We start from the raw sequence: 19,009 nt of genomic DNA on the forward strand, positions 1-19,009 counted from the left end.
AGTTACTCACTAACTAGAGAAGAATATAGGATGTGTAAGAAACACAATGAGAGAAACCGGACACTGAACAGAGAGGAAAGTCTTACCTTGGCAAGGTGAACAGCAGATCGGCAAAAGGACAGGTCCAAGGTCCCAGCTATGTTGGCTTCAGCCTTGTCAAAAGGAAGTTACGCAGCTTCCAGAACTCCAAGCGTGATATCAACATTTTTAACAGAGTGCTTGCTGGTAACAGGTTGTTCATCAATTTGTCCTCAACGCCTCATCTCCATAATCATCTCTCTCTCAGGGGAATCTGGAGATCTTGGCAAAAAGGGAATGTCATCACTCACCCCCTCCTATCACTGGATCTAGGATGAGGAGAGTGACAATTCTGGCAGATGGTTTTCAAAGAATACCCTTCCCCTTGCATTATCGTGGAGGGAGGGTCAACAAATGAAGGACATTATCACCAGGTTTGTTCGTAACTCAGAGAAAGAACTGAACTGATGGGGTACATCTACATTCTTACAAGGCTTAAGAGGTGGGGAATACTAGCAGAACCTTAAAAGTGTGTCTTCACTACCGCAGAGGAGGCTAAAACTTTATTTTTTACCGTAGGGGCGATCGGTCGAAGCGATATCAAATCTCTTCAATCTAGAATGGTTGAACGCACGCACTCCCTTTTTAAAATTGTTGGCCGCCAGCAGTTCATGAGGCAGTTCAGGGCCCCACCCGCCAGTGATCACACAATCATCACTGACAGCAGGCTCCTGAATTGAACCCGACGTCGCAGCATCACTGAGACGGCCTTCGAACTTTTCTCCTTGCGGTTTCCTCTTCTTCTAGTAATCAAAGAGGATTCATCCTAAACTGAAGGAGGAATAAGTCCGGCATCCTGATCAACAAATGGAGGAAGTGTTGTACACCCAGAATTCACAGTATTTATCCCAAAGGGGGAATAGTCAGTAATAAGTTGCAGCAGGTCTTCAGTAGACATGTTGAAATATTCAAAAAGACGGGTGGGATCAGGAACTATCACACAAGGCATCCTCTGCTCCTTGGGGATCTTCTTGATAATATCCACCGTAGCAACATTAGTTGCAGTTAGTTGATTCCAGGGAGAAAAGTCGTCAAAGAAATAATAGCAAAAGATATTCAGGCGAAAGACTCTTATATCAAGTTATAAAGTACCTGAGTAGGAAGACTTACTAGTTGGAGCATGGTTGTGTTTTCTGGGAATAGGAATTCCCATTGGCTCACCATCGACGATCGGAGGGGCTTAACGCCCCACACACATCACCCAACACACGGTGGTGATGATCCGACCTTCAAGCCGCCACTGCTTCCCCTCAAAAAAGACAATTGGAGAATTCTTGTCTCTGGTCATGAGGTAATAGTACGACTGGTCTCGAATACGCCGGACCTCATAAAAGTAACCGAACACCCAACGGTTTAGAGCAAACCCACGTGTTCATTATACAAATGGGCATTATGCATTAAGCACATCAAAATTAATAGGCTAGACATAATAGGTTTTGAAATAGCAGACCAGCCACAGGTCGGGCTATATGGTTAGTCAAACTAGTTATTGGTAAGATTAGGTGGAAATCAAAAGTGGAAATAATTAGTTTTGCTCTGTTTGTAAAACTATCTGGTTGAGACATTCTAAGATAAACCTTATGGAAACGGTTTCACCTTTAAATTGGTTTTTTAAGTGCGAAATTCAATTACCAGTTCTAATGGCAGCCTTGAGATTTTATTGCAAATTATTTCCATCTACACATTTAGAATTATGGCGGCACATCAAAGCAGGAACTTCCCCAAGTTCAGATAATCCTATTCAATAGATTATTACTACTTATTGAGTCACCAACTGCACTGAAACAGATTCATGGCTTGAGAGTGTATACTTAGAAAGTTAGAATTAAGAATTGCCACATAAAAACTCTGGTAACTTATGCACCTCGGACAGCACATGCCTAAACTGTTTTGCCAAAACTACTCAAAGTTACCATTGTTTCCGATGATAACCAATCTACGTAACCCAAGATGCAAGACTAGAAGCTGCCTAAGTGCAAACATAATAGCATCTTTAGCAGTGATATCAACCTAACATCAAACACCAAATTCTCAAAAATTTGGTGTTTTTTCAACTTCAGGAGAACTACATGTTGATGAAAACACCAAAAAAACACTAAATCCACCAATATTTGGTTCTAGGTTTGGTGCTATATCAAATCACTCACGCGTTTTGCTAAAACCGCACGATTTTACCAACACCGCATGGACTTGGGCTTCTAATTGGGATTAGAAATTGAAAAAGAAAAAAAAAAAAAAAAATTTATATACAATGCATAGAGCGGTTTTCTCAAAACTGCGTAGTCTTGAACCTATTAGTTGGGCTTTAGTGGGCAGTTTTGCCAAAACCGCGTGGGCTATATAGCACAGTTTTGGCAAAACAACATAGTTGGTTAGTGTTTTTTTGATGTTGCTCCTAAAATTGTTTGGTGATTTTTTAGTTCAAAATTTTGGTGTTTTTTCGGTTGCTCTCCTAAAAATACTCTAAAACACCAACATTTCAATGTGGAACCAATGGGGTAATTGCTTATTAGTGAAATAAGAGTTCACTGCTCCATAATAACTAATAGGCTTGTAGTATCAGCAGGAATCTATGAAATATAACAAACTAAAAGGATAATAGCAACTAAGAAACCCATTCTGCACAATTGTCATGCGCACTAAAGATTAGAAAGGGCACCAAATTAGCTAAAAAGAGAATAAACATCACTGGTAGTATTCAACCAAACTTCAAATCAGACACGCAGTAGATAGAAAATGTTGTTACCCTTGTTCCTATGGAAGTTTAAAAATCTGACGTCTACAGACCATGGTCAAAACTCAGATACAAAAAGTTTAACGAAACATGAAAATGAAGTTCCAAGTAAAAAAAGATCCACCACCATGACCACCATCACATTGGTAAGGACTCACAGCCTCCTACCCCTTCTGCCACCCTTTCTACGAGTACTGTCGGTAGGAATAGGAGTAACATCCTCTGAAAAGCAAACACAATGAACTTGATGAGAGACTAAAAAGACAATTATACAGAACAAAATCTAACCGACGGGAGGAGGATACATGAACAGGACATTTTTGGAGAGAAAGCAGGACCAAACCAAGATCTCCCAGCAAATATGAAAATTTTCAGATAAATGCATATAGATGGGACAAAGCTTACCAATGCGACCAATTTTCATCCCAGACCTAGCAAGGGCTCGCAGTGCAGACTGAGCACCTGGACCAGGGGTCTTTGTCTTGTTCCCCCCAGTGGCACGAAGCTTGATATGCAAAGCTGTAATACCGAGTTCCTGGAACAAATTCGTAAGATGTCAGCTAGCATCAGATCAGCAAAAGAAATCAATCCACATTCATTATAGATAATACATACACCTATATCTACAATATCCCACATGCTGAAGATACGGTCACAAAAGGCAATCATCTTAAACCCACTACAGCCACCTGATAATATTGCAACCCACAATAGATAAAACAGAATTAGAAGGTACCTTGCATCGTGTTGCAACATCCTGTGCAGCAAGCATAGCAGCATATGGGGAAGATTCATCTCTATCAGCTTTGACCTTCATCCCACCTAGAGTAGGAAGAGAATAGAACATTTATTGCAAGTTTGACTAAGAAAAACAAGTACAGATATTTATGCTACAAATCAGTATTTAGTATAGAAAAATATAAATGTAAAATCATGGTTGCACCGGAACTGATGAAACTAAAAGGAATATACTTTGCATACACATATAACTTGGTGCACAAAACAAAAAACAGAAAGAAAACAAATATAAAATTAACAAAAAAAGGAAGTTGCAGGCAAAATGAAGATACACACTGTAAACTTCTTAAGCTCCTTTACAGCACATTTATAAAATCCATTTTTTTTTTCCATTTTGCAAAGCAGCATTTACATTGAGATTCAATTAAAATATGTATGTGTACATATATATTATTATGATGACTACACTCAATTAAATTAGTGTAAATCTGAGTAATAAGACGACATGCCTAATAAAACTGTTAAAGATCAAATAAGATAATAATAAAACATAGATGATGCCATACCAGTAATCCGAACCATGGTTTCCCTTCCAGACAAATCAGTAACATGCTGCAGTTCAAACAAACACATTTCAACTCTCAATTATCTAGAAACGAACTGAACAGAATTAAATGACATAATACTTACAATGAAGGTGTCATTAAACGATGCATAAATATGGGCCACGCCAAAAACATACTCCCCCTCTCGTACAGCAGGTCCAAGGCTTGTCACATTCTCCTCCTTGGGCTCTCTGGTCTTCCTCCTCGACTATAACAGAATATAACATTCAGCATATTTTAAAATACCCAAAATGAAGTATTGATATAGAAAAGAGAATAGATCTGAGGATGAATCGAACATACCATCGTTTCAAAGACGGAAGCGTTTGGGGAATAGAGATTTTCCTACTGTGAGAGAAGTGTGAGATATTTAGCCCTAATAAAACCAAGACCTAGAAAAGCTTAAGTATTTATATAGAGCCTGTGATAGGGTTTTGTTTGGATATTCCGTGGGCCTGGGCCTATGGGCTCTGTCCAAAATCCAGATAATGTTTGTAGGAACGGCCATAATTTGAAAGACCGGTACAGATATCTAGGTGTTAGTATCACCTCCCAAATTCTTTAAATTTGTTTCTAAAACTCGAAATTTCACAGAAATCCAATTCTAGGTGGAAGCAAATTCGGTGGCATTATCTGTCTAGCCACATCTTTGTTCGCAAATTTGGGATTTCGGATGCAGATGCGGAACGATAGTGGTAATGTCGCGCGCCATTGCTAATGTCTCGCAAGTTATTTTTTTTTACTTTTACAATTTGGTGCGACATTAGGAATGTCGGGTGAGTTTTTTTTTTTTAACTTGGGAGCGACAGTGGTAATGTCGCGTAATGTAGCCTTATTCCAAATTTGCAAATCATATTTGCGACCACTTAGAGTTGGTCAAAATTTGCGACCAAATTATCCAAATTTTGTCTTCAAATTTGAAGAAAATACTACAACAAGTCAACAACCTTCCAACAAAACTTATGTCATGGGCTTATAAAGCAAACCCAGCAACCCACAACCAAGCCCAAGTTCCCTTTCTCTCAAAACCCTAATTGATTAATATAAGTTCAAACATCTATAAACCCTAGAAAATTTTCCTTCTTCTACAAACTACGCTCTCCAAGTTCCACTTCCACTTCCACTTGCAGTCATGGTAATTTTCTTAAACCCCTTTTTACTCATTTTCACTTACATATTTACTTATATTGACACTACACCGTCCACTCCACTCATTTTTGTTATTACTTATGCCCATTTAAGCTTTAATTTATAGAAATGGGAGTTTGGGTATACATGAAAAAGCTTGTTATTGATTTTTGAAACTGGGTAGCTGTGGTCCACTCTAGCTTGGTCTTATTACCATTAAATTTAGAATTGGAAAAGCGGGCATTTTGTAATTTAGGTGGAAGAATCGACTTATTTGCATATGTTGTATTGTTAAATAATTTGTAGTTTGAATGCTGAATATGAATGATTTAGGTGAATGTTCCGAAGACAAAGAAGACGTACTGCAAGAACAAGGAGTGCAAGAAGCACACTCTACATAAGGTTACTCAATATAAGAAGGGGAAGGATAGTCTTGCTGCCCAAGGAAAACGCCGTTATGATCGAAAGCAATCGGGTTATGGAGGTCAGACCAAACCAGTCTTCCACAAGAAGGTAACCAACTAAGTACATATTTTTACGTTTTATTAACTATTAAAAATATTAGCTTAGAAAGAAAATCCACTTTATCTGTTCGATTGATATATGTACATGATGCTTCCCAAGTGAATTAAGTTTGCAATGGGTTCTAAACCCTGTTAATGAAAGGATTAGGGGTTCACGTGTATTTTGCTATCTTAAATTACTGTAACTGAAATATAAATCCTGTCAATTGTCACAATGTGAGGGTAGGCTTCCATGAGGCTTAGGGCGTGCCTCAGAGGGTTATTGAGGCTTTGGTCTTAGTGGGAAAAACAACTCATTTTTTGTTTTAATTTTGGAAATCGAACAATTTTCCATGTGAATAATGTTGTGTCCTATGAAAAAAGATTGAGGGTGGTTGCAACTTGCCAGGATAAAAACTTAAAAAAGAATTTGAAAAAAAATCAAGTTTCAAGGGTCTTTGTTTATTCTGCCATTGAAACTCCAGCCTCAGCGTGCCTAGGTGTGCAACTTGTTGTGTTATTTAAAACACTGTCAATCATGTAGGATGGTTATTAAGTGTCCATGGTTGTGGGTTATAATTTGACATCTAACCCATGAGACTATTTGCACTAAACTGCTAATGATGGGTGAGTGGCATTAGATTGGGGTTGGGAATATTACAGTAAGTGAAATGTTGCTTGTAACACAATCTAACGACTCCCAAGTCCCAATTCATGTGAGATATCAAGATCTATACAACACAGTTCATACAAGTGTTACAGGGATGAACAAGTTACAGAATATTTGCCATATCTTGGGATATATATATAGACTTTTGGAATCTGGACATTGAGAAACTTGATACATTGTGCTGTAGAGAACTGAAAGATTTGCCTGTATAGTGTGCTTAATTAGATGAATAGCCTTGTATAGTGATTTATTACTTGAGGACTGTGGGAGGAGCTTGTGTGCTTTCTGTTCAGTTTTGCATACTGCTTCCCCTCGTGTCTCTTTTCAGCGTGTTTTCCATGCTGCTTTCTGTTTTCTCAATTAAAATTTTGATTCAAAGATAATTAGGGGAAAAATTAATCAACTTGAAAAGAGAGAAAAAGAGGGGACTATTCAGATGATACAATATAAGTATTGCACACAGATATTGTCTGACTAATGTGTTTTTTTCCTTTCTCCCTTTCTAGGCCAAGACAACTAAGAAGATCGTCCTGAGGTTGCAGTGCCAGAGCTGCAAGCATGTATCCCAGCATGCGATCAAGGTTATTATGTTCAACAGACTTCGTTTATGTTTATGCATTAAATCACCTGCTTATTAATGCGTGATTTGTGGTTTCTGCAGAGGTGCAAACATTTTGAGATTGGCGGGGACAAGAAGGGGAAGGGAACATCTCTCTTTTAGGCTGTTGCTTCTTAATTGTTATTTTATTTCACCTGTCTGTTTCTGAGCTCATAGTTGCTAAGATTTGTTTGACTGAATTGTTGAATTTGATTTTCCATTCAAGACAAATACAATAGTCATGTTTATTTTTTTTATTTTTTTTTATGGGATTGATGACTTGTGTTGTGTGTTTAGAAAGTCCATACCTCAAAAACAGTTTGTGATGATTACCGTCGTGAAGTTGTGATGATGCTCTCTCAAAAAATATGTGAGTGGCGTAAAAACTAACATGTCAGTTCAGTCCCATAGTTATCCACTAGCAAGTAAATTTCCAAGGAAAAATTTCACATGTGTTGCTGCAGTCACGCACCTGTTTTTCATTTTTATACTTTTGGTAGTGCCGACAAAGCAGAATGGTCCATATCTTTCTGGTAGGAAGTCTGACCCTATAGAAACTCAAAACGCCATCCAATATCAAGCACAGCTACTTGTAATCCTAGCTCAGTAGCTCACACTTTGATCGATACCTTATAGAGGTATAATGTGACATTCTCTTTCACTTTGAGAGGTAGCGAGGAGTTATTGTAGCAATTGGAGTGTTGAGAGTCGAATAAGTTGGAGTGTTGAGAGAGTAAAGCGGGTTGCTGAGAGAGGCCAGTGTCCCTAAGCTCAGAGAATTTCGCATGAGCTTGTTAAATAGATTGGACTGGGAAGACGAAAGCGTAAAGCCCCGTTTGAATGGGTAAATTAACCAACCTGTTTTTTTTTAATACTTTGATGCTTTTCTTTTATATTTTTTTCTTCTGGAATTAATTGATTCATGCTTGGTTGAAAAATTTCAGATTAAGAAAAGGGGAGGCGAATTGGGAGGTGGGTTGGCATAGACGTAAGCCATATTCTATTTAAGTATCTTATTGATCGAGGTTTGGAAGATTCAATTCTTTGTGACAGTATCTTGTTGCATCCATATGAACTGAATGGTGATATTATTGCTTTACTTGGACAATTTCGGCAGTTGCCTCTTCATTATTCTGTTACTTCACCTGTCTGTTTCTGATGTCTACGATTTGTTTTGGCTTAATTGTTGAATTTGATTTTTCGTTCAAGACAAATACAAATAAAACGTATCTGTGAGTGCGTAAAAACTAAAATGTCAGTGCAGCCCCATAGTTATATATTTCCAAGGAAGAATTTCTCGTAAGTATTGCTGCAGGCACTCACGCACCTGTTTAAATGAGAGCAAAATTAGATCATCAGAAAATTAGAAAAGAACTCAAGTCATCTTTAGGCAACTTACTTGTGGAAAAAAACCTAACTGGGCAGATACTAAAATGATTAAGCACGACAATTTCAGCCTCACGGAAACTCATTAAGGGTGTGTTTGTTATGATGGAAACACTATGGAAAGGAAAAGAAAATAAGAGTGGTCCACCTAATCCATAGTTTATAAGGTGTTTGTTTACCTATGGAAAGGAAATGAGCTTTTTCATATGGAAACAAAATTATTGAAATGGAAAAGGTTTTGTGTCCTTAGCTAACCCCTGAAATTTTTGTGGAAAGGAAAGGAAAGGAAATAAATAGATAGGGACTAACTACTAATACACCCATGACCCAACAATACAATTATTCATTTCCATAGTTTTTGCAAACAAACATGATTATTCCTTTCCCCAGTTTTTACTTTCCTTTCTCCAGTTTACCAAACACATACCATTTAAAATTATTTCTTTTCCATTCCATAGTGGACCACCCATTTTATTTCCTTTCCTTTCCATGAGTTAAAATTTAACAAACACACCCTAAGACTCTGTTTGGCTGCAAAATAATTTGCATTACTTAACCCGCTATAATACATAGTTTTAAGGAAGAACAACGCATTATTTGATGCATTTAGAGAAATCGAGAGAGAGTAGGATGTTTCCGGGGAGTTCAAGTATGAAAGGAGGCTTGAATCTTGAAAGAGACAAGGAAAAACGACCCAAAGAAAGTCTTTTAATTTCAATTTTTTTTCTCGCTACTAGTCTACGCTGTTTTTCTCTCGTATACGTGTATTTCTCCTAACCCCTACGAATTCCACGATACCCGTTATACACGCTAACAGCCCCTTTCGTGGTTTCCAATTCACCAGGTTCACGTTACCCAAAAAACACGTAGACATGCCAAGGAGAGCAGAATAGCCCGCCCAACGTGTTTAATTTAAACTTGTGATTTTATGTTGACTGTTCAATATAGTACCTCTTTCCACAGTAGCTTGTTCAATACTTCTTTCCACCAAAGCTGACTATTGGTATTCAATTAATGGTTTAATCCCATAATAGTTGTCTCATGAATTGTTTTAATATACTATCTTTCTCCGCAAACAAATAAACTAGTTCTTTCAAAGATCATCATCTTTTATACATTGCACTAGCAAGGTGCAAATGTGCAATGGACATCGCTACTGATGTTGCTGGAAAAGTCATCACGTGTGGTATTGCTCTTCTTGAACGAGAGATTAGTTATCTCATACATTTTAGAAGAAACATCAAGAACTTGAGAACAAAAACTGGGGACCTAACAGCAACGATAAACGAAGTTCAACAGTTGGTCAATGCAGTGTTGGAGTTATCCCTCACATGAGGAGAGAAACCGAGTCGACAGAAAACGGGCGAATTCGGCATCAAGATTCGCAAAGCCCAATAGAAAGCGACTTCAAGGCCGTTGTTCCAAGAAACATAGGGCTTACCAGCTCAAAGTGGCCGCCAAGCCAAAGGTTCAGGCCTTCGCCACGACTCGGCCCAGTGGAAGCCGCCAGCGCTCAGAGTGAGCGCCGCCAGTCTATTTTTCGTGGGCTTGCTTACAAGATCCGCGAATTTGGTTTTTGGAGATAAAACCAAAATCAAGGTTTTGGAAAACCTAACCTAATGAGAACCAAACAAGTCGGAAGATTGGAATCCGGACTAAAACAAAGAGAGAACCTTTACGAGATACAACCCTCAAAAGAGATAAGAGTGATCTAGTAAGGTGAGAGACCGAAAGGAGAGATTGTAATCTTCCTTCCCATTTTATTAAGAACCGGCTCTTGTGGAAGTAGGCATCATTGGCGAACCACGGTAAATCTTTGTGTTGTGGTTTGTTGTTTAACCGCTTTACATTATTATTTGTTGTTGATAGTTGTTTAGCGAAGTTGGGCATGTTAGTATAGGTAGTTTGTGATATTTGAGATTTATCTAGAGTTGAAGTGTGTTCATACAAGTTATCCTCGGTAAATGGGAACCGATTGGTATTGGTATAATCCCCAACAAGTGGTATCGAGCCTTGGTTAGAATAGCCTAGGGTGTTATCCGAATCTTTGTCGGGGGTGTTTGAAAATTCCCGAGAGAAGATTTGAGGTTAAATAACTTGTAGAGATGGACCATTCCGTGAACACTCGTGTATGATGAGTCCGAATAGGAAGAACTACACCATCCGGAAAGCCAAGATGGAAGACTTGCTATACCGCAAGGACTTGGCCCTTCCCATTGAGAATGAGGGAGTAAAACCGGAAAAGATCGACGATGAAATTTGAGTGGAAAAAGCTTGACGTAAAAGCTATTGGGTACATTCGACAATGGATAGACGACGGTGTCTTTCACCATGTGGCCCAAGAGACTACGCCTTCATCCATGGAAGAAACTTCGAAGACCTTTATGAGAGGAAGTCGGGTGGAAACAAAGTGCTAGTCGTTAAGAAGTTTGCGCACCACGGTACCAAGAAGGTTCTTCAATGTCCGAAAGCATCTTAATGAAGTACGAATATCATCAATCGATGCATTTGATGAAGATCAATTTGGGAGACGGTTGAGGCTTTGTTTCTATTAGGCTCTCTACCGAAAGTTGGGAGACATTAGCGCTTCTCTACATGGAGCCCTAAAGGATGGAATTGTTACCATGGAGATGGCTACCACGCCTTTGTTGAATGAGGAGAGACTAGAAGGAGTGCAAGAAGCCTCTTCTAACTCGCAGGTCCTTTTCACGAGAAACGGGGAGAGGTCGGGCGAAAACCATCTCGCTCTAGAGGTGATGACGTAAGTAAATCTAGGGGTGAAGCTAGAACTCCTAAGGCCGGTGAGGCAATGTTACTATTGTGCCACCAAAGGCCACTTCGGATATGAGTTGAGAAGAATAACCGTACATGAAGACATGGTGCGAGGAACGGAAACACAAAGCGAGATACTACCGCACTAGTCGATGACCTAGTGGAATTGGTCGATTGGTGGGTGTGTCGTCCTTTTACCTCATGTCGATACGAGCGGGTGATAGATACAGAGCATCCTATCACGCCACATCGCATTGTGGGATTCTTCACTACCTACGGTTGTGGTGAATATGGTGAAGTGAGGATGGGTAACGATGGAGTCTCAAGATTATAGGCATTGAGATGTTCATGTAGAAACCAATGTCGGCTACACCTTGACACTCAAGGATGTAAGACATGTCCCCGACATACGGTTAAGTCTAATTTCGGCCGGAAATTAGATGATGATGGCTTTGTAAACTCGCTTGGTAACGGGGTATGGAAACCCACCGAGCAGGTTCCATTGTAGCAGCCAGAGGAAAGAAAACTTGCTCTCTTTACAAAACACGCTAGTTTGTGTAAAGCGTATTTAATCGCGCGTAAGAAGAAGCTTCATCCGAATCGTGGCACAAGAGACCGTATCACATGGGCATAAAAGGGATGGAAGTTCTTGCTAAGCAAAAGGCCATGCCGCATTAAAAAGGTACACATTTAAGTACATGTACTCATTGTTTGGTAGGAAAGCAACACGGGGTGTCTTTCCAAAGATTCCCGTCTCACGTAAAGGACACCGGCCCTCAACTAGTGCAATACGCACTTATGTGGTCCTATGAGAGTGAAGTCCCACCGGGGAGTTTCAGACTTTTGACATTCATTGATGATCGTCAAGAAAGATATGGGCCTATAGTCCCGAAGACCAAGGATGAAGTACTTGGCGTGTTTGAGAAATTCCACAAAAGATGGTGGAAAGAGAGACCGGGAAGTTGTTGAAGTGTATTCGCCGTGATAATGGGGGTGAGTACATTGGGCCATTTGAAGAGTATTGCCGAGTCATGGGATTCGGCATGAGCGCACCGCTCCCAAGACACCGCAAATGTAATGGAATAGCAGAGAGAATGAACCGCACCATTGTAGAGAGGATAAGATGCATGCTATCTCACTCTAAGCTACCTGAAGCTACCGGGTAGAAGCAATGCGCATACCGCAGCATGTGATCAACCCGTCACCAAAGAAAGCCTCCGAATAGTGATTATCCGTGAGAGAGTATGGTCAGCAGAGATGTTGATTATGGATACTTGAGGGTATTTGGGTGCGGGCATTTGTGCATATTCCGGCGATGATGAGATCCAAGCTTGATGACAAAGCCAAGCAAAGCGGCATTTTTCTGGGTTATGGAGATGAAAAGTTTGGTTACAAACTCTATGATCCGATTAACAAGAAGGTAATCCGAAGTCGAGATGTTGTGTTCCCCGGAAGACCAAACCATAGCAGATTTTGAGGAGGGTGAGAAGCTACAAGCTTTCACCAATGATCTTGTTGATTCAACCGAAGTTCCTACCGTGGAACGCGCGCGTAAGGCATTGAGAATGCAGAGAACCATGAGTTTGAAGCTCATGATGAGAATCCTATTGCTTCATGATGGGATAGAACCTATTGGTATAGAAGATGCGATTTATGAGATGCATGAACCACCACCGAAGCAAGCGTAAGTGCATCCTCCCGAGGCACCGGCCAGATGGGGCAAGGAGGTCCGACAGAGAGAGACTAGCTTCAACCAGGTATCCACCACATAATGCACGCGCTACTATCGGATGGTGGAGAACCTATGTACTATCAAGAGGCACTTGAAGGCGTACGCACAAAGAAAAGTGGTTGAAGGCCATGATGACGAGATGGATTCTTTGCATAAGAATCACACTTATGAAGTTAGTTGAGAAACCCACAGGGAGAAAAGTTCTCAAGAATAAGTGGATATACAAAGTCAAGCATGAGAGAACAATCCTCACCCAAGGCACAAAGCTTCGCCTTTTGTTGTGAAGGGATTCGTCAAAGGAAAGGGATTGACTTTGATGAGATTTTCTCCCGTAGTGAAGATGACTTCTATCCGGGTGGTATTGGGTATGGCCGCAAGTATGAACCTAGAGGTTGAGCAAACTAGATGTTAAGACGCCTTTTCTTCATGGAGACCTTGAAGAAGATGTCTACATGGACCCCCGAGGGGGTTTGAGGTCAAAGGCGCAAGGAGCACCTAGTATGCAAGCCGATAAAAGAGCTTGTATGGGTTGAAGCAAGCACCGAGACGATGGTACATAAAGTTTGACTCCTTTATGGTGAAGCAAGGATACAAGAAGTCCGCTTCCGATCATCAGGCGCTTGTTCGTTTCCGGATGGAGATTTCATTGTCAGGCTATTGTATGTGGATGATATGTTGATAGTTGGCCCAAACATCAACAAGATATCCAAGTCAAGAAAGACTTGAGTAAGTCCTTTGAGATGAAGGATTTGGGTCAAGCAAAGCGCATACTTGGGATGCGGATCACTCGTGATGTAAAGAGTGGGAAGTTGTGGCTTTCAAGAAAGCTACATCGGTGAAAAGGTGTTGAAGAGATTCAACATGGATCAAGCCGAAGCCGCCGGTTGTCCGCCAGTGGCCAGCCCGCATGACCAAAGAGATGTGTCCTAAGGGGTGAGCATGAGCAGAGTCGATGGAAAAGATTCCTTATGCATCCGCAGCGGGCGCTTTGATGTATGCCATGGTGTGTACTAGACCGGACATTGCTTTTCGCCGTTGGGGTGGTAAGCGATTTCACAAACCGGGTAAAGAGCATTGGGAAGGTGTTAAGTGGATATTGAGATATCTCAAAGGCACTTCTAAATCATGTTTGTGCTTTGGTGGAAGTAAGCCCTTACTTGAAGCTACTACACCGATGCACATGGCGGCGTGATGTTGACTTCGATGAAGTCCACCTCCTGGTTATCCGGTTACTTTTGCGGGGAGCAGTTTCTTGGCAATCTAAGTTGCAAAAAGTGTGTTGCCCTCTCCACTACGTAGCCGAAATATTGCAGTACCACCGAAAGTTGTAAAGAGTTGCTATGGATGAAGAGGTTCTTCGACGAACCGGGGCTAAAAGCGAAACAGTTTGTAGTTCTATGTGATGGTCGAGCCCATCCACTTGAAAGCAAGAATCCGAAGTTTTCATTCTAGATCCAAGCACATACATGTGCGTTATCATCGATTAGAGAAGTACTTTCGAAGACAAGCATTTGTGTATCGAGAAGATCCATACCGACAAGAACGGGTCTGGATATGATGACCAAAGTCTTACCGAAAGGTAAGTTTGATGTTTGTTGTCTTATTGCCGGAATGGCGTTAACTCCTCCCCGCTGATTTGGCAATTGCATGGAGGTAGCCCCCTCACCGTTCTCGAGGGGAGATTGTTGAGTTATCCCTCACATGAGGAGAGAAACCGAGTCGACGTAAACGGGCTTAATTCCGGTGATCGCGACAAGTCGATGAAGCGCGACTTCGCTTCGATGTTCCAAAATATTGCGCGACCAGCTTCAAGCCAGCGCCAGCGCGATGTCGCCATGGTTCAGCGCCTTCAGTTCGAGAGTGAGCGCCAAGCGCCAGTCTATTTTTCGTGGGCTTGCTACAAGATCCGCTAATTTGGTTTTTGGAGATAAAACCAAAATCAAGGTTTTGGAAAACCTAACCTAACGAACCAAACAAGTCGGAAGGATTGGAATCCGGACTAAAACAAAGAGAGAACCTTTACGAGATACAACCCTCAGAAAGAGATAAGAGTGATCTAGTAAGGTGAGAGACCGAAAAAGGAGAGATTGTAATCTTCCTTCCCATTTTATTAAGAACTGCTCTTGTGGAAGTAGGCATCATTGGCCGAACCACGGTAAATCTTTGTGTTGTGGTTTGTTGTTTAACTGCTTTACATTATTATTTGTTGTTGATAGTTGTTTAGCGAGTTGGGCATGTTAGTATAGGTAGTTTGTGATATTTGAGATTTATCTAGAGTTGAAGTGTGTTCATACAAGTTATCTGTGTAGTGGGGGAACCGATTGGTATTGGTATAATCCCCAACATGCAGCTCGGAGCAAAATTGAAGTACTCAGAGAAACGGTGACAGATTGGCTTCAAGAGGCAACCACTGTTAGAAATGAGGCTGTTCAGTTGAATACAAATGCAGGTAATATTAATAGATGGTGTAAAGGGAGGCGTACTGGAACTCGTATTAGTCTAAGCAGAAAAGCTGAGAAAGTGATTGCTGATATCCAAGATCTCTTGAATGAAAGGCGCGAGTTTGGTGATTCCGTTTCACACCCTAAGCTCGTTCAAGACTTAGAATTCGTGGCCACCGCAGATTTCGATTCCTTTGCCTCCAGGGAAACTATTACAAATCGCATCATGCATGCATTGGAAGATGACAAAATCGGCTCAGTTGGCGTATTTGGGATGCCGGGAGTAGGCAAGACCATGTTAATACAAGCACTATGTAAGCACGTGAAAAAGAAGAGAATGTTCGATGAGGTTGTGATGGTGGTTGTATCTCAAAATTTGGATTTAAAAACAATTCAGGCGGATGTCGCAATGGAATTGGGTCTGGAACTAGGAGGAAAAGAGACTATTATCTTAAAAGCGAGACGGTTATCAGAGAGATTGATGCAGAGGGAAAAAACACTTATCGTCTTAGATGATTTGTGGGACAGAGTGGAACTAGCTCAAGTTGGAGTTCCATACAAAATCGACAACAAAAGAAGCAAAGTTGTCTTTACCACAAGAAGCCGAGATGTGTGTAATATGATGGAAAGCGATGTGAACTTTGAAGTTAAGGTGTTACCACAGGAAGAATCGTGGGAATTATTTCAAAATAGAGCGTGGGATGTGGAGAACAGCTCTGCTCTACCAACTGTAGCCAAGGACATCGCAAATGAATGTAAAGGTTTACCGTTGGCAATTGTTGCAGTAGCAAGGGCCTTGCGAGGGAAAGATGAATACCTATGGGACAATGCACTTCAGCAATTAAAAGAGTCGGTCTTCAGTAAAGGTATGACATCCATCTTACTATGTTAAGCAACAAGTGTTTGCATAATGAAAAAAACAATAAAAAACAAAATCTGTCTCTTACTTACTATGCTACCCTATTTCATTTACAGTGACGCCGGTTTTCTCCTCCATCAAAATGAGTTACAATTACATGCAAAGTGAAGAGCACAAAATGTGTTTTTTATTTTGTAGCTTATTTCCGGAAGATTTTAAGATCGATATGGAAGAATTGTTTTGTTATCTGACGGGTGAAAAACTCCTGGGAGATGGAGACACTATATTGATTGCAAGGAGAAAGTTTTATGTAATTGTTGATGAACTTGTATCTTCGTGTCTGTTACTAAGAGATGAGCAATTTATAAAGATGCACGACCTTGTTCGTGATGCAGCCATATCAATTGCACACGAAGATGGCAAGGAGTTTATTGTGAAAGCTGCCATGGGAATGAGGGACTGGCCAAATATTGATTTGGGTAGATGCAGGAGATTGTCCTTAATAGCTAACAAACTCAGGCGCGGCCCATCCTATCAAATTCAAGCTCCACACCTATTAACCTTCTCCCTGAGTGGAAATAAGGGTTTCAGTGAATTCCCTGATGATTTTTTCAAAGAAATGAAAAACCTTTTGAATCTAGATTTGAGTCACACCCGTATTGTATCCCTTCCACAGTCATTCTTTTTTCTTGAGAACCTCCGTACCCTTCGTTTGGAGAACTGTGGTCGTCTGAAAGACATATCTCCGGTTGAGAAACTGAAGAGTCTTCAGACGCTTAGTCTTCAGGACTGTGATGACGTTAACTTATCAAATGAGATAGGGAAGTTGACCAACTTAAAGATGTTGAACTTGAACATTTGCAAGCCAGTGTCATCTAAAGTTATTCTGTCAAATGTGATTTCAAGTTTGTTTCAGTTAGAAGAACTGCATTTTACAGGATGGGAAGTTATGCCAGGATCAACACCTCTCCAATCCGACACTAACTTAACGGAGGTAATGTGTTTAAGTCGCTTGACGTCTCTCCACATACAACTGACAATCCATTCACTCTCTCAAGACGCGCCTAGCTATTGGGAGAAGTTGTCAGAATTTGCAATTTCTATTAGCCGCATGAGGCAGGACATTTGGAACCGAATTTACTTTGAATTTTTAGAAGCGAAACGGCATTATGATAGGTGTATGTTTCTTGAAATTCCATCAGTTTCTTTGCTTGCCAAGTGGGTTGTAACACTTGTCGAAAGAACAAACTGCTTGTTTTTGTACCATTGTGGAGATGTGGAGAGTGTTGAACAAGTTTATCAGAGCCGGATGTCTAACAACTTGAAGCTACTTGATGTTCAATACGGCAAGTTTAAGTTTCTCACGAGTGGTTCGGTTGATAAGGCTTTTAGTAATTTGGAAGAATTACGCCTTAATGGCTTGAGTAAATTTGAGGCAATCTGTGATGGAGAAGTTCCACTTCAATTCCTCCATAAATTAAGGGTCCTGAATGTTGGTTTTTGCGGTAATGTAATTACTCTTCTGCCTTGTGATTTGACAGTGAGGTTGCAGAATCTTGAAAAGATCACCGTAATTTGGTGTCTCTATTTGGAAAACCTATTTGGTGCGAGTATTTGGCTGTCATCTCCAATTTTTCCACATTTAAGACATGTGGAAATTAAACGTTGTGAGAGAATGAAGTATATATTCCCATTGGGAGTAGTTAGACATCTCTTGCACCTGGAGGTGCTTGATGTAGAATATTCCTTCAATATAGACACTATAATCACACATGATGCTGATGCTGATGCTGATGCTGATGCTGATGCTGATGTTGATGCTGATAAAGACAAGGCGATTCTCCCTCAATTGAAGGAGCTAACTCTACGTGACTTACCAGAACTCTCGAGTCTGTGCCGGTCAGGATTACTTGTTGATTGGCCCTCTTTGGTGTCTCTACAGATATGCGAATGTGGAAATTTGAAGAGACTTCCTTTCAATACCCACAGTGTTCCTAAGCTTAAAGAATTTGTTATGGATCGTGACTTGTTCAACAGATTGGACTGGGAAGATGAAAGCATAATGTCCCGCTTGGATAGGTAAATTATCCAATCTGTTGTTTTCGAATACTTTCATATTGATACTTTTTTCTTTTTACCTGGAACTGATAGATTCATGTTATGGTTGAAAATTTTCAGATTGAGACAACAGGATTGATTAGATCACTTTGATAATCCAAGAGGTAAGCCAGATTCTATTTAAGTATGCTTAGTTTCCTTGTTGATCGAGCTTTGGAAGATTCAATTCTTTGTGACAGTATCTTGCTGCATTCATGGGAACTGAATGGTAATATTATTGCTTTACTTTGACAGTTTGACTCGGGGATTTGTTGCCATATTTCCCACGCTTGGTCTTTTGTTACAGTAGCAACAATCCCTAATACGTGCAAGTCCAAGCATTACAGCAACTGTTCTAGTTCTATGCAGGGTGATTCGTTTTAAGGTTTTGAATGTTCAAGTTTCTGTTGTTATTGTTGTTGTTTCTTCTTTGAAGTTTGAATAATTCTTCACAGCGAATTTCTGTAAGAGATTTGTTTATCTTTACAATCAGCTAAGTAATGATTTAATTTGTTCACTTCAATTATCTAAAGCACTCAAGAAATCATAGTTCTTGTGTGTAAGTCAATGTTGCTACTTGCTAGCCTGCTAGGATTTGCAGCTTGTCATATAGTTCTACCTAAGCAGCACCATTCACTAGTATGAGCCTATGAAGGCTAACATCAGCA

General features: G+C 40.3%; 3 protein-coding genes across 3 annotated transcripts; 2 read left to right on the forward strand and 1 right to left on the reverse strand.

Annotated features, from left to right (window-relative positions):
* Nucleotides 1–2,748: 2,748 nt before the first annotated feature.
* LOC147482994 (small ribosomal subunit protein uS11z) lies at nucleotides 2,749–4,598 on the reverse strand. Its single transcript, XM_086575736.1, has 6 exons — nucleotides 4,459–4,598; nucleotides 4,241–4,363; nucleotides 4,117–4,162; nucleotides 3,549–3,634; nucleotides 3,218–3,347; nucleotides 2,749–3,034 (listed from the first exon to the last, which is right to left on the reverse strand). The coding sequence occupies exons 1-6, from the start codon at nucleotides 4,459–4,461 to the stop codon at nucleotides 2,967–2,969; spliced, it is 456 nt and encodes a 151-aa protein (XP_086431862.1). The 5' UTR covers nucleotides 4,462–4,598; the 3' UTR covers nucleotides 2,749–2,966.
* Nucleotides 4,599–5,024: 426 nt separating this feature from the next.
* Nucleotides 5,025–7,309, forward strand: LOC147482995 (large ribosomal subunit protein eL42). The gene is made up of 4 exons (XM_086575737.1): nucleotides 5,025–5,290; nucleotides 5,617–5,796; nucleotides 6,963–7,037; nucleotides 7,118–7,309. Exons 1-4 carry the CDS (start codon nucleotides 5,288–5,290, stop codon nucleotides 7,175–7,177), a joined length of 318 nt encoding a protein of 105 aa, XP_086431863.1. The 5' UTR covers nucleotides 5,025–5,287; the 3' UTR covers nucleotides 7,178–7,309.
* Nucleotides 7,310–9,583: 2,274 nt separating this feature from the next.
* LOC147482996 (putative disease resistance protein At4g27220) lies at nucleotides 9,584–18,873 on the forward strand. Its single transcript, XM_086579469.1, has 5 exons — nucleotides 9,584–9,738; nucleotides 15,254–16,251; nucleotides 16,361–18,323; nucleotides 18,423–18,466; nucleotides 18,597–18,873. The coding sequence occupies exons 1-4, from the start codon at nucleotides 9,584–9,586 to the stop codon at nucleotides 18,439–18,441; spliced, it is 3,135 nt and encodes a 1,044-aa protein (XP_086435595.1). The 3' UTR covers nucleotides 18,442–18,466; nucleotides 18,597–18,873.
* Nucleotides 18,874–19,009: the final 136 nt, after the last annotated feature.

Source organism: Coptis chinensis, chromosome 8 (assembly GCF_015680905.1).
Source record: "Coptis chinensis isolate HL-2020 chromosome 8, ASM1568090v1, whole genome shotgun sequence".
NCBI lineage: Eukaryota > Viridiplantae > Streptophyta > Magnoliopsida > Ranunculales > Ranunculaceae > Coptis > Coptis chinensis.